The sequence below is a fragment of the Ostreococcus tauri genome, assembly GCF_000214015.3.
Source record: "Ostreococcus tauri WGS project CAID00000000 data, contig chromosome 02, whole genome shotgun sequence".
NCBI lineage: Eukaryota > Viridiplantae > Chlorophyta > Mamiellophyceae > Mamiellales > Bathycoccaceae > Ostreococcus > Ostreococcus tauri.
The window spans coordinates 590,703-603,727 of record NC_014427.2 but is presented as its reverse complement, the minus strand read 5'-3'; the positions used below and the strand labels follow the sequence as shown (position 1 = coordinate 603,727).

Here is a 13,025-nt window from a genome sequence, read left to right as displayed (position 1 = left end):
GATGTTCATTGACGCCGCAGCAAACGCCTCGCGTCCTTCTCAAAACCTGTCTCGCGCTCAACGTCGAGCATCGCCGCCTTTGCGCTCTCGCCTCGAAACTCCGCCTCCTCCGCCACCGTTCGCTCGTCCACGAACCCCCCGGGCCCGACATCCGGTCGAAGATCACTGATGATCATCCCTTTCTGCATCTCCTCGAACATCGCCATGCCGAAGAAGATCAAAAACAACCCGAAGAGCGCTGCGGCGCCGACCACGCCCGCTCTCCGAACCGCATCCAGAGCCATCAACACCAAAGGCTTCCCCCGCGCCTCACCACAAGCTTCCATCTTGGTCATCACCCGTTCCTCGTCGTTCTCAATCGCTGGACCGAAGTCATCCAATCCCGGAACCACATCAGCCGCGCGCCCACTCACGCCTTCCCGCTCGTGCGCAGAATCCTCCACCTCTCTCGTTCGTTCCGTCCGCGTCTTCTCTTCGTTCGCCTCCACATCGCGCTCGATCGTCGTGGACGTCGACGCGGACTCGCTCGCATCTTCGTCGTTCCCTCGAGCGTCTTTGGCGCGGAGCATGTTGTCGTAATCTCGTCGTAAAGCACTCGATGCGACATCAGCGCGCTCGACGCTCGACTTCCCGCCCCTTCGCCTCGCGGTGGTGATGACGTCGTGCGCTTGGACGTACGAGCGCTCCATCGCGGCGACGCGGGACTGCCACGCCATGACGATCGATCGAGACGCGTTGAGAGGTGAGGATGTGAGAAGCGTGGGCTCAACTCATGGTGTTGCGAAGAGGCTTGTGTTGAAACAACGAGATGATGCGTCGACGCATCGATCCTAATTGAGGAATCAATACACAGCTAACGAATTTTAATATTCATCTTCTTCGATGCCTCGCGCCTCGCGCTCGGCGCGGTGCGCGCCGATGGCGGCGACGAGGCGCCCGAATCGAGCGCGTTCGGCTCGAAGCCGAGTGTTCTCGCTGTGCGCTCGGACTCGACGGAAGTATCGACGGAAGGCGGTGGTGGCGGCGGTGGCGGCTGATTTGACGTCGATGTCGACTAATACTCGTTCGAAAGCGGCGTTGTGGATGTCGACGAAGGACTTTTGCTCGATCGGCGCGCGTGGTTTGTTTCGCGGCGGTTGCGGCTCTGGAATCGGCGGGTTGAAGTCGCCTCGCAAGGTGGAGTACGCTTTCGCGAGCTCACTCGGAGCGTGAGAGCCAGGTGGGGGGGCAATCGCGCCGCTCAATGGAAGGCTCGCCACCTCTGTCGCCGCAGCCGCACACGTTGGATGGTAGTGTCGAGCGAGCAGGCACAGATCCCAGAGCACGGCAGAAAGGCCTTGCGCGTGCTCGGGATCGTCCAAATCCATCTGGAACACTCCGTTACCGATGCGCTCATTCTCGAGGAGATTACGCACGCGAGGATACGATGCAAGGATCTGCCGAACGACGCCGAGGGATCCCAAGCACTCACCTGCCTCCATGCCGATCGAGGCAGAGGCGAGACGCTTGGAAAACGCCGCCATACGCGCCTGATCGACTTGCTTGAAACCGCCGACGAATCTCTGAATGGCACGAACGCGCAGTGTGCCGTGATCGAGCGCTTTCTGATCCGTTAATGACATCCCATCCTGCCAACCGGCGGCGCCGGCGCTGGGTTTGCCCAGCATGGCGTAGAGCTGCCGGTAAAATTCGCCTGTATCCACCTGAAGGACCTCGCCGTGGCCGCTCAAAATTTCGCAAGCAGTGAGCAAAGTCTGCGCCTTGAGGGCGTCAGAGAGGAAGTCATCCTTGGCTAAGAGCTTTCTAAACACCTCCATGAGATCACCCAGGAAATCGATCGAGATGAGGTGTGTGAACTTGGCTAAACCGGTGAGCGCGGCGCTTAACATGGGCAGACCCGGCGTCGGCTCGGGGCTAGCTGCGTTTTTCAACACACGAAAGTACATCTCGAACGTCGCCTCCAAAAGCCGGCTCTGCATCTTCTTCTTCTCACCGTAGCTCATCACCGCCGAACCTTCGTCTACGTCTCGGTTCAACGCCGCCTCGTCGTCATCGCTGTCGTCCGAGGAGTCGGCCACGTGTCCAAAGGACTTCATGCGTTCCTTGTCTTGCTGCTTGCGCATCTTCTCCGCGCGCGCACGTCTGATCTTATCGCGCTCTTCTTGCTTCTTCTTGAAGGTCTGCTTTCGAGAAAGAACATCCTTCTTATCTCTGATCATCGGTACTAGGATACCCTCATCGAAACGAACCTTGAGAATGTAATCAAACGCGCACGGATGAATGTTACACTTGCTCTGCTTGACGAGCTGTGCTGTCATGTGTAACGCCTCGAGCGTGATATCACCGCGCACGTCGTTCTCTACCGCCTCACCCAGAGATTTGGCGACGAGTTTCGCGAGTTCGACGTCTCGAAATCCGAACACAGGCACGATGGCGGACATGACATCCGTGCGGAAGTTGAAGCTCGGCAATCCCACGAGAAGCGCACACAGACATTTCAGCGCAGATTCCGAGTCTGGTCCACCCTTGCCGCGCTGCGCCCGCGATTTTTTCGCCCCAGAGCAACGAACGAGCATTTTGACGTACGCCTTGTAATGATTGAGCAAACCGGTCTCAAAAGCACGCGTCTTCATCACCTCCTTGCTCACCTTCATGTGCGCCTCCTTCTCCGTTGTCGGACGAATGCGATATCCCGGACATATATCTCGATACACAAGAGCGAGAGAGAGGGACGCGATGCGCGCGACTTCTTGATCTCTATCTTCTGCAAGCGTGCTGACCTCTTTCAGCTCCTTCCAGCGCGTCTCCGGATCCTCGATCAGGCTCTGACACGTGGTGGCAATGCGCACGCGTACGCTCTCTCTTCGCGCCTCGGCGCTCATCTCTGCCTCGAGCGCCACTCGCTCCGCCCGCCTTTTCTCGGCTAGCTTCGACTTCAAAGCCTCTTTGTCGTCGTCGGCCTCACTCTCCGAGTCATCGGAACTCTTCTTCGCTTTCCTCTTTGCCTCCTCCCTCGCCCGCTTCTCATCCTCCACGCTTGGCTTTTCCCACCACTTGTCGTTCTTCTTCGACTTCGTCGTCTCCCTCCCGAGATCGCTCTCGCGTATCTCCCTCGCCAGCGCCTTCTTACCCAACATCTTCCCATCACCCCTACCCACGTCCGTCCACCCGCGTCCGTCATCGTCGCCGTCGTCCTCCCCTTCCTCGCTGGCGCTCTCCGGAGCATCCGCCGGCGCGTGCGCGTCTCGCACCACCGTCCCGTCCAATCGCTTCACTGGCAGCGCCAACGGCCGCTCCTCCTCCGGTGTCTCTCTCTTCACGCGTTCCGCCGCTAAAATCGCTTTTCGCTCATCTCGCTCCTTCAATGCGCGCTCGCGCTCGTAGCGAACCTCCGGCGCCTCATCTTCGTCCGCCACCGCCGCCTTTCGCGGCTTGCCGTCTCCTGTGTCAAACTTTGAGCCCGCGATGAACTTGGCGTACGCCGCATTTTTCTTCAAAAACTTGACATCCTCGTAGTCCACCTCGGATTCACTCTCAGACGGCGGCGGCAACGGCGCGTCCGTCGGTTTTCGTGATTTTCGCTTTTTCGCGCCCATGGCCGGCGGCGGCGCCTCTCGCGTCGCGCTCACGACGCTGTGGAACCTCTTAGACGATGCGTTCGAACGCACCGTAGTTCCCTCACGATGTCAAAAGTTTCGCTCCGAATAGACCGCGCGCGCGCGTCGCCGACGCGCCGAACAGTGGCGGACTCAAAGTCCTTCACAAAATGACGCGACCGCCGAAACCGCGCGCGAGCGACTCCTTACGCGCGCACGTCCGTCGAATCTTGCGTCGCTCGATCGCGAGGTGTTTAAAAAACTCCTCAGAGGCTGATGAGGGTGAAATCGCGCGGAAATTCGGCGGTAGCGTCGAAGAATTCGGGACGGATGCGCAGTGCGACGCCATCGCGCGCGAGCTGTTTTCAATGTTTAGCGAGCGATGCGGCGGTGATGAGGACGATTCAGAGGTCTTGCGACGAGTCAGAGAGAGTGCGCATGCGATTGCTTCGAACGTAGCCGCCGAGCGGCGACGGTGCGCGAACTTGTTCGAGATAGCGCACCGAGGCGGGAACTTGAGGGACGCGCTCCGGGACGCGCTCGAGCGAGGGGTCGCGGATCGAGCGCGAGCGAAGTGGCGGAGAGAGGTCATCGTCGAGCGACATCGAGCGCTTCGAAGAGAGGCGAAGGCTATTGAGAATGGTGACGAGGCTTGGGAGCGAGCGACCGCGACAGAGGCGGGACGGGAGGACATGCGGGCGTACGCCGAGGCGGCGGCCGAGGTCGGGAACCGCGCATGGGTCGTGAGCTCGTTGGAGTGGTGCGTGGACGCCGTGGGAGCGTACTTTGGCGAGGCGGGAGTGGGAGTGATTCGCAAGCGTGCGGTGAAGTTTTCTTGGGCGATCGCGAACGGGCGCAGGGCGAAGGCGATAGCGAAGAAGAATCCGGCGACGTCGCTGGAAGACGCGCGTGAGAGAGTGGCTCTGGAGACGCCAGTCGCGAGCGAATCGGGTAGAAGTGTCAAGGTCCTGGACGTCGGGTCGTGCTGGGACTACTTTAATCTTCACTTCAAGGGGCCTTGGCCGGGGACAGTGGAAGCGACGACGCTGGCGTGTGATTTGATGCCACGCGTGCCGTCCGTGCTCGAGTGCGATTGGCTCAGGGTCGCGTTCGAGGACGAAGATCGCGTCGAGGACGCGAGCGTCGAGGGCGGATCGAAGCATCTCGCCGCGGTAAAGACACACGGTGCTGATGCGCTCGTGTTCAGTCTCGTGCTCAGCTACGTTCCCACGCCGAGGCAGCGGGGAGAGATGGTGCGTCGAGCGAGACTGGCACTGAAAAATCGCGGTGCGGGTTTGCTCTTCATCATCACCCCGCACTCCACGGATAAGGGTCACTGTCCGCACAACGCGCTGCCAGTGCTCAAAGAGTGGCGCGAGGTTCTTAACGGATTGGGTTTCGAGCGCGTGCTTTACGAACGTCAGCGAAGTACGCACTGCCTTGCGTTTAGAACTCTCGGTGATGGCGACGAAGCGCGCGCCGCCGAGGCGTCACCTCCAGAGCTCCGCATCGCCTTCGACGCCCAGGTGAACGACGTGAACGAGTAGATTAGTAATTGTAAAACACATCGTATTGTTGTTTGTAGTCATTATTACCAAGCTAACTAACGAGCATACAGCAGTGAGGGCGCGACTGAGGGCCTTCTAGGCGCTGGGGCGGGCATCGTCGCGAAGGACGTCAACGCGTTCTTCCCAGTGCTTACTATGGAATCTAAGATGCGGCAGACGTTTGTCAACCGACGGGGACCGACCGGTACGGCATTGACCGCGCGTCGAATCGCGTCAATGCTCGGCAGTTCGCTCACGCCCTTCTTACCGGTGAGTTGCACCGTCACCTCAGGGCTCAGTGAACCGTACGGATAGGCGCCTCCCATCATGTTCAACTTGACACTGAAAAGACGCTCGTTTACGAAATCGACAAACGTGAGCTCGAGTACGCCAGTTGCACTGCAGTTGATCCTATTCAACCTTGGAAACTCGTTACGGCACCCTTCAGTCTCGTCCAGAACTCGCTCGGCTCGAGCGAGCTTCGGTGCGAGCTCTTGCAAGACACCAGCAACACCACCAGCTGGCACCGCATCTTCGCCCCAAGCGATTGGTGCGCCAGCCAACGCAGCTGCAAACTGGCGCCCTCCCTTAGGAGTCATCTCAGGGCCATCAATCACGGTCACACGACCGGCACCGGTGCTCGCATCAAGAGTGACCTGGAAGAGAGAACCGACTCTAATGGTCAACTCCGCACCCGCTGGACCACCGACACCCTCCAATCGCCACGGCGCGAGACCGCTGAGCACACCAAGCTCTTCGCTGGCACCCTCCGCATGCTTCGCCTTGGAGCGAAGGCGCACTTGACTCGCTCTTCTCAGTCGAGAGGGAGTGTCGTCCACATCCACGCCGCCGAACGACTTGATGTTCACCGTCGTATCCGCCGCCGCATCTTGCGCCTCTCTCATGGCTTCGAGTTCCTCTTGCAAACGCTCGCGCTCACCCTTGATAACCAATTTACGCCCTTTCATTTGCTCCACTCGCTCATCACTAGCCGTCAGCGCCCGACGCGCCGCGGCGAGCGCGGCACGCTTGATTGCCAGCGCTTCCAGCACTTGCTCCTTCGTGGCCGAGGCGGATTTCGCCGCGTCGGCTCGCCTGGAGCTCGCCGCTCGTTGTGCTCTAAGCTTGATAATGTGTCCGTTCGCGCTGGAGATGGCCTCCGCCGCGATCGCACGTGAGTTCGCAATGCTCTGCGAACTCTTCACCAAGATCTCACTGTGGAAGTTCAAGCTTTCGCTCACAAGCTGCTCCGTTTCCATCTTTTGCTGCGCAAACCTCTCCTTCGACGCGAGCTGGCACTCCTTCTTCAACGCCTTGCCAGCGCGTCGAAGCTCGTTCAAGTGCGCCGGATCATCCGAAGAAGCGTATCGCAGTAACGGTGGTTGCGTCGCTTCCACTGTGGTGCGCAACTTGTCTGTCTCGGACGTCAATTGTTCCATTCGCTCTTGAAGTTCCGTGTGGAATCCCTCGAGCGCTTCAATCAGCGGTGCCGTGAGGCAGCAGAGCCTCAACGCTTCCGGTTGCGTCTCAGGAGGAGGTGCGCTGGCCAAACCTCCCAACGCGATAGACGAGCGTCGGCCCATGTTCTTCGCCTCCATGAAGGAAACCTCGCAAGCGTGAAAGAACGTTTCCAAATCGATCGGCTTGGAGGACATCAAAGCGTCCGGAATCAACGGAAGACCGCTCATGGTGCCAGTGTGACCACCGGGCGTTCCGAAGAGCGGGTTGTGCATCGCCGCGCCCGGAGTGCCAGCGAAGTTCATGAAGTTGGTGCCACCCATGGTGAGCGTCCTCGAAGGCGTGAACGCGTGCATCGGCGGCGGAGCACCGTAACGACGATCCATCGGCGTCGTGCGATCTTGATACACTTTTCTCATGCTCATCAACGCCTCGTCGCCGTGCTTCTTCTGGCGCAAGAGTTCAGCCATGCGCAACGACTCGTCACCCGGAGTGAAGCCGTCGTGCGAGCTCGCGATGGAACCGTCTGTGTTCGGCGTCGCTACCACGCCGCCTACATTTGCGGGAGTCGCATCGACGCTACCTTGAGCGTTGAGACCCGCGACTTCGGCCGTAGGGAAGTCCACAGTCGGTTGGTGAGCGGCCAACATACCTGTCGCGGTGGCGTTGGAGTTGCCGCCGTAGATGTAGTTGAAAGTGTCAGTACCCATGCCATCCTTGGCCTGACCTTCTAAATCCAGATTTGTCGAATCCGTCAAGTTGAACGGACGCGTGTTCGCGGACGCGGGCGGTGCTCCTTCGCTTGCGCGAGTGTCCTTCTTGTCGTCAAACGCGAACGTCAACGAAGGCGTCGGCGCCGCGACCGGCGTCGGCGCTCCCACGCTGAACACGAGCGTCGCCTCATCCATCATCACCGTGTTCGCCAAGTCCAGCGCGCTCGCGTGCGCCTGATCGACGGCGCGCTGCGTGGCGTCATCCAAGGGATCAAATGCGGGAAGCCCATCGGTGGTGTTGCCCGTATCCATGTCCATCTCGCCGTCGTGCGCAACCGATCGTCCGGACGCGGTCGCTGCATTCTCTTCGTCCTCATCGGCAAGTGCGGCGAGAGAAGGTACGCCACCGGTGATATCCTCGGTGAAGTCTGGCCTGACACGCGGCGGCGGCGTTGGTCTGTACCCGAGCGGAGACTCAACCGCGCTCAACAGATTCGCCAGCGACGGAACCGTCCCCGTGATATTCTCCGTAACCTCGGCGTCAAGGAGAGCGCCCATCGTCGGCACCTCCGCTGTGACGTCGTCCATGTTCTGCGACGCGTTGAAGGTGAACGTGCCCGTTCTGTCGGCGGAGTTTGGCGTCCCCACGCGACCTATGCTCGAGCGTCTCTTACCCGGCGTGTGCTTGCCCTCGCTGTTCAGCTGCGCGCTATACGGCGAGGATAACGAGAAATCCACCGCATCTGGGTCGTCCAACGGCGACGGCGTCGACGCGTGCGCGATGTTCGGCGTCAGCGTTCCCTCGGCGGGTTTGAATTCAAACGTCTCGGTGCGATCGCCTCTCTCTTCGCGCGTCGTCACGACCTCCACGCTCACCTCCTCCACGGCGCCGAATCCAGCCGGAATTCCATCATGCTCGCTCTCGTTGACGCCGTACGACTCTGCACTTGCCTCTCGCTCCTCCTCCTCCTTGATGAACTCGCGCACGCTCTCCAGCGTCGCGGGATCGGCGAACGAAACCCGTCGTCCGACGCTCTGCCTACGCTTCTTTCGCTTTTCGAACTCGGACTGTTTCGCAACATTCTCCGTCTCCTGCGTCCCCATCTCCTGACTCGCCAACGACTCCCGTCTCGCCGACAGGCGTCTGCTCGCGCGCGCGCCGCGCGCGCCGTTTTCGCTCATCGGCGCCGGTGACGGCGTCGTTCGCGACCGTCGCTTCAAAATCTACGACACGTCAAGACACACGTCGGGGTATCCGTCAGTCACCGCGCCCGCGCCCGCGACGCGTCGAACGCGCGTCACCCATCGTCACACCGAGCGATTTCAAACGCATCGCCGTTCTCCGCACCCCCCCCCGTGCGCCCGCGACGGTCGACGTCGACGCACCGACGACGGCGTCTTCACCGTTCCCTCATCCATGGTTCCATCGCGCGCGCGCGCGCCCGCGGGCGTGGACGACATCGTCGTCGTCGACGCGCTCTGCGACCGCGCGAACGTTCCCCCAACGGCCGCGTCGCGGTGCGGTCTCAATGTCTTACACGCGGACCCTCTCACGCGGTCTCGACGCATTACACGCGGACCCTCTCACGCGGTCTCAATGTCGTACACGCGGACCCTCTCACGCGGTCTCAATGTCGTACACGCGGACCCTCTCACGCGGTCTCGACGTCGTACGCGGCGCGAGCGCGAACGATCGCGCGCGCCGCGCGCCGACGACGGACGCGTCGACCGAGAGCGTCGCGTCGACGTCGATGGACGCGGGGTCTCGGGGCGAGCGCACGCGATCGGCGCCGCGGGGAAATCCGGCCGGTTACGTGTGATTCGAGGTGTCCACGGCGGTGTGTGACGATACAGTACGGTGTGTGTATTTTGTACGTATGTGCATCTATACGTGATTGGATGATACGAAGAGGCACCGTGGTGGCTGTTTGAATTCCACGGTGATGGTCTTCGTACGCGTCGTGTACGAGCGGCGGGGCGAGGCGTCGCGCGCGCGCGCGGGGGAGGGGAATGAGTCGATCGCGCGGTGGTCACGGCGCGACGCGCGTGATCGTCACGGCGGGTCGAACGTCCATCGAACGCGCGAGGGCGTCGAGCGTGATCACATCTACGCGTGACGTTGGCGTTCGGGACGTGACGTCGAGGGAGACGGTCGCGGCGACGCGTCTTCATCGACGTCTCGAGTGCGCGATCGAGACATTCGCGAGGCATTCGCGTCGACGACGACGACGACGACGACTTTATGAGCGAACGAGGCGCGTCGAGGTGTTCATAGAACGTGTTTCTGTCGCGACGCGTCGTCGGCGATCGAGAAGACGCGAGTGAGAGGGCGCGAGAGCGAGCGATTCCGATGGGGCTCTCGGCGTCTCGACGAGCTCCGGATGCGGCGCCGACGGAGTGCGCGAACGCGGACGAGGCGGAGGCGTTTGCACGGCGCGTTAGATCGTCCTACGGTGTCGGGCCGAACGTGCGAGTTTCAGGAACATGTGTGCTCGACGTGGATGCGCGAAACATCTTGACTTTCGAGCAGGGTCGATGGGAGTTGTTCGAGAAAGATGCGCGCGCGGCGTTCGGGAAAGACGAGGGCGAGCGCATCGCGCGTCTCGTGGACGCGCGCGGGGCGGTTTCGGCGGCTTTTGGAATACGGCGGAACGTGGTGAACCTGAAGAAGGTGTTGCTTCAGTCGCAATACGAGATTGAGGGTCTGGAGCTTCGTCTGCGTCAATTGTCGACATTTTATCGAGGTGACTTTGGCAAGCACGCGGGCTATCGGAACGCCTCCAGATTTCGAGAAATCGTCACTGCGCATGGTAGGTGTCGAGGGGCAGCCAAAGCGATTTTCGACGGGCGCGTGTTCACGAAACAGATTTGCTGCGTGCCAAGATTTCCTAAATCGCTTAGACCGAGGCGTTTGGCGTCGATGCCCCGGTCTTTGGTCTCGTATGGCTTCGTCGAAAAGGCACTCGAGCGCTCGGCGGGCGAGAATTTCACCGACAAGATTGAACGCGGTGTGACGATCGGCACGCCGTGTTTAACGGAAGATTTCGACGAACTAGTGCGCGCCGTTCGCGAAGAGATGTCTTTGCCCGAGCACTCCGCGAGATTCATCGAGTCTGCGCTCATCGCGAGAGGTGCAGCCAAGGCGATGATGATGAGAAGAGAGCTCGTCGATTTGTTGCATCACGTCTCAGCAATCGCCGAGGACACCGCCCGGGTCGCGAGAACGCTGAGGACCGAGCACAAGAGCCCAGATCAAGTTCTGAGCGGCGATTTAGGTTTATCTCGATTAAGTGTCAACTTTGACCCGTCCAGGGAGGCTTTAGAAGCCCTTTCCCGGGCGTCAAAGATGGACGCGGTGGTGAGCCCGCTTGAGGGCGCCGCGCCGGCGCTCGCTGAGTTGAAGACTTGGATCGCAAAAATTATCAATGAGCCGGAAATCACTCTCTTTGCCGCCGGAGACGACGAGCATACGTCGGCTTTCGTCCCGGAGGGCTTCGCTCTGCGCTCAATCATCGCTGCCTACGCTCCGGTGGTGGAGAAATACTCACGAGCGATGCTCGATGAGCTTGCGAAGGGTGTTCACGCGAGCGATGCCGCCGGCGGCACTCACAAGCACATTTCCGGCACGATATGTTGCAAGACGTGCGAACGAACGTTCGCGAAGATCTGGGTGAGACAACACACGTGTGTTTCTTGCGAAGAGCGCTCCCGCGAGCTCGGAAGGTGCCCGATTAAATCCGAATGTGATCCTCGATTCTTCTGCTCGCACGCTCGGGCGTGCCTTCGGTGTGAGCGGGTGTCCTGCGAGCACTGCGGCGTCGTTCGCGGCGACGCCGAGGACGTCGTCTCTCTCGTCGAAAATATCGACGCGCAGTATGTTTTTCTCGATTTCGACCGCACGATTTGCGCCACGAAGGCTGGTTCGAGCCCACTTCCAAAGAACTTCCGCGCGCTCGATCCCGAAGGCTTGGCTCGGGCGTGCGAGCGATACGCCTCGGACGCCGACCTCGTGGGGTTGTTACGATCGCGTTCGAACTGTTTCATCGTCACCAGGAATTCTAACGTCGAAGCGATCGAGTGTTATCTCAGACAGCACGGCGTGAGCGCGCCGAAAGTCGCGCGAGCGGTCAAGGGTGAGTCCAAGGGTGAGGTGATATCGCGCCTGCTCGACTCGGAGGGGCGTGAAATCGCGCTCGGCCCGAGCGTGTTCGTGGACGACGACGTGCGCGAACTGTTGAGGGAAGACGTTCGAGGGATGGCGAACATGCACCGCGTCTTGTTTACTCGCGAGTCCAAGCACGCGCGAGCGTAGAACTTCATCGATGTAATCACAGTCCTCGTCTTTAGTCCACGCGCGGGAGACCCGTCGGGGTTTGAAAACGAGACGCCACGAATTTCCGTCATTACACGAGTCAAGTCTACAGCTCGAATTCGTGTGAACAACGTGTCATCCGCCGCGACGCTTGCTTGATTTCGCGTCACGGCTTCACTATCACGAGATTCGTTCGTCGACGACGAGTAAAGCGGTGACAAAAGTCCTCGTCTTTATTGTTTTTAAAATACTTATTCGGGACGGCGAGAGAAAACGCGCGCTAGCGGGTCATCTACGAGGCGCACAAAAGAGCGACGTCTTTTGCGACAACCTCGAGATCGAGCTCGCGAAGCTTCGTAAACGGTCGCGGCATGTTCAATAAAGACACCACCGCGATTTCGTCCACGAAAACCTCGAACCCACCGCACGAGCTATCTCGTTCGATCGTCATATCAATTCCCGCCGTATCGGCGAGGAGTTTTTTCAAGTGCTCGGCTCTGCGGAGGAAAACGCCTCACTTCTTGGAGGTCTTAGCCGTGGCCTTCTTGGCCGCCGGCTTCTTCTTGGCCGCCGGCTTCTTCTTAGCCGCTGAAATTCGCAAAAAATCGAGGGAAACGCAAACGTCAGTCCCCTTTCCAAAGAAGAAATTACATTCAAATCCACCCCTCTGAAATTTCCAAAACGAAATCGCGCGACAGCGCGCGCGCGTGAATAATCATGCATTTTACTTACCCGGCTTCTTCGCCGCAGGCTTCTTCTTCGCCGCAGGCTTCTTCGCCGCAGGCTTCTTCTTCGCCGCAGGCTCTGTCGCACGCAAAAATTGCACGCATCACGTCAGTCTTCGCGTCGTAAACGTCTCGCAAAGATTCAAAATCCACAATTCACAAATCCCTTTTTTTGTTCGAATTCCACGATCATAATTCTCGCACAATTCCATCGCCCCCCCCGCGTCCGTCGACGGCACGCGCGCGCGGCGCACTAAAAATCGCACACGTACTCTTCGCCGCAGGCTTCTTCGCCGCCGGCTTCTTCGCCGCCGGCTTCTTCTTCGCCGCAGGCTTCTTCGTCGCCGTCGTCTTCTTCACCGCGGTGCGCTTCGCCGCGGGCTTCTTCGCCGCCGGCTTCTTCGCCGTCGTCTTCTTCGCCGTCGTCTTCTTCGGTGCCTTGGCGGCCATGATTGCGTGCGTGCGGTCCACGAGTACTTCGCGAGGGCGGTCGAACGACGTCGACGACGCGCGCGGTGTGGCGACGACGACGGGGAAGAATTCTCGTAAACGACCGAATGCGCGCGACGCGGGCGTCGCGGTGGGGTGAAAATCGGACATTCGGCACCACGTCGTGGATCCCCTTTATGTGGGAATACCGTATTCACCCTGGGTGTATATCGATATAGCGCCAA

The 13,025-nt window shown here is 60.1% G+C and overlaps 5 protein-coding genes across 5 annotated transcripts; 2 read left to right on the top strand and 3 right to left on the bottom strand.

The window, feature by feature from the left end:
* Positions 1-5: 5 nt before the first annotated feature.
* On the bottom strand, positions 6-716 carry OT_ostta02g03010 (unnamed product; the record flags this gene model as incomplete). Its single annotated transcript, XM_022985093.1, has 1 exon — positions 6-716. The coding sequence occupies one exon, from the start codon at positions 714-716 to the stop codon at positions 6-8; it is 711 nt and encodes a 236-aa protein (XP_022840781.1).
* Positions 717-863: 147 nt separating this feature from the next.
* OT_ostta02g03000 (Nucleolar complex-associated) lies at positions 864-3,596 on the bottom strand (the record flags this gene model as incomplete). Its single annotated transcript, XM_003075092.2, has 1 exon — positions 864-3,596. One exon carries the CDS (start codon positions 3,594-3,596, stop codon positions 864-866), a length of 2,733 nt encoding a protein of 910 aa, XP_003075140.2.
* Positions 3,597-3,766: 170 nt separating this feature from the next.
* OT_ostta02g02990 (Putative methyltransferase, DUF3321) lies at positions 3,767-5,143 on the top strand (the record flags this gene model as incomplete). Its single annotated transcript, XM_003075091.2, has 1 exon — positions 3,767-5,143. The coding sequence occupies one exon, from the start codon at positions 3,767-3,769 to the stop codon at positions 5,141-5,143; it is 1,377 nt and encodes a 458-aa protein (XP_003075139.2).
* A 56-nt stretch (positions 5,144-5,199) lies between these two features.
* Positions 5,200-8,883, bottom strand: OT_ostta02g02980 (unnamed product; the record flags this gene model as incomplete). Its single annotated transcript, XM_022985092.1, has 2 exons — positions 5,200-8,538; positions 8,701-8,883. 2 exons carry the CDS (start codon positions 8,881-8,883, stop codon positions 5,200-5,202), a joined length of 3,522 nt encoding a protein of 1,173 aa, XP_022840780.1.
* Positions 8,884-9,664: 781 nt separating this feature from the next.
* OT_ostta02g02970 (unnamed product) lies at positions 9,665-11,626 on the top strand (the record flags this gene model as incomplete). Its single annotated transcript, XM_003075088.2, has 1 exon — positions 9,665-11,626. One exon carries the CDS (start codon positions 9,665-9,667, stop codon positions 11,624-11,626), a length of 1,962 nt encoding a protein of 653 aa, XP_003075136.2.
* Between the last annotated feature and the right edge of the window lie 1,399 nt (positions 11,627-13,025).